The 5467-nt window shown below is 51.6% G+C and overlaps 1 protein-coding gene across 1 annotated transcript; it reads left to right on the forward strand.

Moving 5' to 3' along the window:
- The first annotated feature begins 2507 nt into the window (after positions 1–2507).
- LOC9634444 lies at positions 2508–3266 on the forward strand. Its single transcript, XM_002991005.1, has one exon. It carries the CDS (start codon positions 2508–2510, stop codon positions 3264–3266), a length of 759 nt encoding a protein of 252 aa, XP_002991051.1.
- The last annotated feature ends 2201 nt before the right edge of the window (positions 3267–5467 follow it).

Genomic DNA, 5467 nt, shown 5'->3' on the forward strand with positions numbered 1-5467 from the left:
CAATGTGTGTAAAGTTGCATGAATTCACTCTAATCGCTCCAACTCGTGTTGCTTAGACTTAAGTGTCCTAAGCGACGGCCGATAAAGCACTGCCTTGGCAAAATCATCTGGGTTCCGGTCCACTCCACCCCACTGCCCTGTGCTCAAGTAGTAAACAAACACGATCCCTGTCTCCGAAAAAGTGACGAGGTTCCCCTCTGCAGCGGTATTGCAACGGAAAATGTATCCAAGATTCCGCCGCCCAGGATACACTTCTTCAAGTATTGCGTCATGGAGAACTGCAGAGACTGGAACCAAGCCACCATTCTCATCGACTTTCCACACGCCATAGCCATCAACTCCGCAGTCCCCTTCCTCCCGGTCACCTCCCGCATACATCCAACCGCTTGCAAAGTAGCGCTGGCCATTGTGCTCCCACAGCCTCGTCGTGCATGTACCTGGGAGCGGCAAAACGCAGCGCAGACTCTCTCCACCTTCTTCAACCTTGTCTTCGTGGCCCGTTGTGATCCTCAGGCTGCGGACGGCCGCACCGGTGCACCACCTGGCGCGGCCGAAGTCGTACAATCCCAGGATGGTGAGGTCATAGAAGTAGTCGTCCAAGTCTGGAAATACAGCTCGAGGAGGAAAGCTTTGTTCGTAAGCTATATTCCGCTGCTTCCTCGCCTTGACGTAGGATCGGGAGAACGGGAGCTTGGGGAGAGAAGACCACGCGCGTGTTGCCGAGTCGTAGATGCAGCACCAGTGGCCCGAGGTGTTGGGGGCGGTGTAGTACAGGCCGACTTTGAAGCCATTATTGTAGACAAACATGGCAAAGTCGAGCGCTCCCACATCAGTGTGTCTTTCTCTGTCCTTCCAATGGAGCGGTGACAGTTCCATCCACTCTTGGGTGACCGGATTGCCCACCACCAGGTGAAACAAATCGCTAGTGGGATCCAGGTCGGGTTTGGGCGAGCTCAAGATGCATACCAGGCCACCCGCGGAAGCAACGACTACCGTATGAGGAAAGGGTTGTGGTGAGTAGGGCAACGCCAACTCCTCGTGGTTCGGCTGTGATGGATCCCAGGCGAGGCAACGGCTGCAGAAGGAGCTAGTCATAACCCGCAAGGATTCCTTGTCGCCACTGTTTTGGCACCAGCGGCGGCGGAAAGAGGGATTGCCGAGGATGGACTTCCATGACTTGCAAACGGCGGAGCATGCCGGCAGTGAGGCCAGGTCCACAAAGCTGAGAACCAACTCCAAAATGTCATCTTGAGCGAGCAAAACCGATACCGGCGTCTGCTTGGCCTGCTTCATCCCGAGGAATGCCTAAACGTGCTGCGCCTTATAGTGCTGCAAAAGGAAGAAAGGTAAGAATCAAGAATGGGATATTCCTTAAACCTTTGACAAAAACCTCATTTTTTTATGAAGAGACGCCATACTTCTACTGCACAAGCAAAGCACCCCAAAGTGAGGGGAAGTAATCCCCCACAGATCTCGCCGCTCTTCTTGCACAGCGCCTCAACTCAAATTTCACGATACAACGCTCCTTTCCTGCATGCTGTGGAATTTCCTGGCTTGAACCATATCCCCTCTCTGGGTATATCCTTCTAGTATGCTGCCTTGGCCTTCTCAAACCGCCCATTTGTTGTGTAGGCATTGCGCAGCGTATTCCAGGAGAACACATCCTTCACTGGTATTCTCTCGTAGAAAAGCTCCTCTACTTCGAACAATTTCCCCTTCTCGGCAGCAAGCGCGGCGAGCATCTCCCTTGTTAATCTCTCACGCCTAAGATGTTTCCTTGTCCGCGCTCCCACCATGAGAAGATTGGAGATGTATCGCACCTTGTGGTAGGCGCTGGCAAGCACCCCGCTTGGCACCGTCAAGATCTTTCGTCTCTTTAGATTCTTCAATGGGACTACTTGAAGATTGAAGTTACAATTGAAGTTACGTCATTCGAGATCTACACGAGATAGTGGAAGTTTGTGAAAAAGAATTTCACAGTCAGAGTAAGAAGTAGTGTTTCATACTTTACCAACTGGAACTATATAACTTGCGGTGTATCCACTCTCCATTTTCTCAGCGTTCAGCAGCCTCTGGACATCCAACAATGGATGGTTTGTAGGAAAGGCGAGAATCACACAGTTCCAGGTCCAATCGCATTTAATCGTACTCGAATTCTGAACATGTATCTGGATTTACAAAGAAAGGTTTTGGGTGCTGCGCTTAAAACTAAAGTGTCCTGATCGACGGCCGATAAAGACTCCCTTAGCTAACTCATTTGGTTTCCACCCACTCCACCCCACTGCTGATTCCGAAAAGGTGGCGAGGTTCCAGCGGTATTGCAACAAAAAATGTGTCCGGGGTACACTTCCTCAAGTATGGCGTTATGAAGCCCTGCGGAGACTGTAACTAAGTCACCTTTGTCACCCTGGCGCGGCAAAACGGAGCCATCTTCTCTAGCTCGCTGCGCAGCACCAGATCTGCTCTTTCACGGCCAGTCTCTCGTCTTCAAGAGGTTTACGATAGATATGGACGAATGCGCTCTGTGTTCGGCGCTCCTCTCCCGGTCCACTAAGAGCTACACCTCACGAGTTCTCATCGATCGCTACAGCCTCTTTGTCAACGATTACATAGACTCGAAGCAGCTGCACTACTTGCTAGCTGAGAACCAAGCGGAGCTAGAGAACATGGCTGGTTCCAGAGGCAGCTCGAACAACTTCATGGCTCGTATAGTTCCAGTCTACGTCTTTGATCTCAAGAGCGACAGGATCGTCATGCTGGACCGCGACCATCAGTCGATGGCTTTCAGGGACATGATAATCGCGATCCGGAGCAAAGGATACCAGACAGTGTCCGAGTTCAATTGCAACCATCGTCCCATGATGGTGGAGACGAGAAGGCTCGAGCGTCCACTGGTCGCGTCGCTGCTTCAAACTCTGTGGGGCGTGACACCAACGTACCTCACCTGGAGCAGCGAGCACAACTCGACGTTTCTAGACTACACTTGGAGCCTGGGGAACACGCCGTTCGGTCCGTTTTCGAAGCTCTCGTCGCTGTCATTCGCGCAGAGAGACGCTGCTCCTCGCAACGTCCTGCACACGATGCTCAACACGACGGTGTGGGGAGCCATTGAGATGCTGGAAACGTTGAAGGGACTGGGAGGCGAGAAGGCTGTGCTCAAGAGCAGGCAGGGGACGGAGATGAACCAGAGATGGAACTTACTACTCTACAAGCTCAACAAGGCAACATCGGCCATGTCTCACTTCGATTTCAACTTGGCTCTCTGATGCCTGTGTGGTAGGTCTTTTTCTTCTTCTCATGCAAAGCTCATTCGTGAAAGAAAGACAAAAGGCATCATACTATTAAAATAAATTGAATTTACATGTTTACATTTGTACAATGTGTGTAAAGTTGCATGAATTCACTCTAATCGCTCCAACTCGTGTTGCTTAGACTTAAGTGTCCTAAGCGACGGCCGATAAAGCACTGCCTTGGCAAAATCATCTGGGTTCCGGTCCACTCCACCCCACTGCCCTGTGCTCAAGTAGTAAACAAACACGATCCCTGTCTCCGAAAAAGTGACGAGGTTCCCCTCTGCAGCGGTATTGCAACGGAAAATGTATCCAAGATTCCGCCGCCCAGGATACACTTCTTCAAGTATTGCGTCATGGAGAACTGCAGAGACTGGAACCAAGCCACCATTCTCATCGACTTTCCACACGCCATAGCCATCAACTCCGCAGTCCCCTTCCTCCCGGTCACCTCCCGCATACATCCAACCGCTTGCAAAGTAGCGCTGGCCATTGTGCTCCCACAGCCTCGTCGTGCATGTACCTGGGAGCGGCAAAACGCAGCGCAGACTCTCTCCACCTTGTTCAACCTTGTCTTCGTGGCCCGTTGTGATCCTCAGGCTGCGGACGGCCGCACCGGTGCACCACCTGGCGCGGCCGAAGTCGTACAATCCCAGGATGGTGAGGTCATAGAAGTAGTCGTCCAAGTCTGGAAATACAGCTCGAGGAGGAAAGCTTTGTTCGTAAGCTATATTCCGCTGCTTCCTCGCCTTGACGTAGGATCGGGAGAACGGGAGCTTGGGGAGAGAAGACCACGCGCGTGTTGCCGAGTCGTAGATGCAGCACCAGTGGCCCGAGGTGTTGGGGGCGGTGTAGTACAGGCCGACTTTGAAGCCATTATTGTAGACAAACATGGCAAAGTCGAGCGCTCCCACATCAGTGTGTCTTTCTCTGTCCTTCCAATGGAGCGGTGACAGTTCCATCCACTCTTGGGTGACCGGATTGCCCACCACCAGGTGAAACAAATCGCTAGTGGGATCCAGGTCGGGTTTGGGCGAGCTCAAGATGCATACCAGGCCACCCGCGGAAGCAACGACTACCGTATGAGGAAAGGGTTGTGGTGAGTAGGGCAACGCCAACTCCTCGTGGTTCGGCTGTGATGGATCCCAGGCGAGGCAACGGTGGCTGCAGAAGGAGCTAGTCATAACCCGCAAGGATTCCTTGTCGCCACTGTTTTGGCACCACCGGCGGCGAAAGGATGGATTGCCGAGGATGGACTTCCATGACTTGCAAACGACGGAGCATGCCGGTAGTGAGGCCAGGTCCACAAAGCTGAGAACCAACTCCAAAATATCATCTTGAGCGAGCAGAACCGATACAGGCGTCTGCTTGGCCTGCTTCATCCCGAGGAATGCCTAAAAGTGCTGCGCCTTATAGTGCTGCAAAGGGAAGAAACGTGAGAATCAAGAATGGGATATTCCTTAAACCTTTGACAAAAACCTCATTTTTTATGAAGAGACGCCATACTATTGCTCTTCTACTGCACAAGCAAAGCACCGCAAAGTGAGGGGAAGTAATCCCCCACAGATCTCGCCGCTCTTCTTGCACAGCGCCTCAACTCAAATTTCACGATACAACGCTCCTTTCCTGCATGCTGTGGAATTTCCTGGCTTGAACCATATCCCTATATCCTTCTAGTATGCTGCCTTGGCCTTCTCAAACCGCCCATTTGTTGTGTAGGCACTGCGCAGCGTATTCCAGGAGAACACATCCTTCACTGGTATTCTCTCGTAGAAAAGCTCCTCTACTTCGAACAATTTCCCCTTCTTGGCAGCAAGCGCGGCGAGCATCTCCCTTGTTAATCTCTCACGCCTAAGATGTTTCCTTGTCCGCGCTCCCACCATGAGAAGATTGGAGATGTATCGCACCTTGTGGTAGGCGCTGGCAAGCACCCCGCTTGGCACCGTCAAGATCTTTCGTCTCTTTAGATTCTTCAATGGGACTACTTGAAGATTGAAGTTACAATTGAAGTTACGTCATTCGAGATCTACACGAGATAGTGGAAGTTTGTGAAAAAGAATTTCACAGTCAGAGTAAGAAGTAGTGTTTCATACTTTACCAACTGGGACTATATAACTTGCGGTGTATCCACTCTCCATTTTCTCAGCGTTCAGCAGCCTCTGGACATCCAACAATGG

This window comes from Selaginella moellendorffii, unplaced genomic scaffold, assembly GCF_000143415.4.
Source record: "Selaginella moellendorffii unplaced genomic scaffold, v1.0 SELMOscaffold_114, whole genome shotgun sequence".
NCBI classification, from domain to species: Eukaryota; Viridiplantae; Streptophyta; class Lycopodiopsida; order Selaginellales; family Selaginellaceae; genus Selaginella; species Selaginella moellendorffii.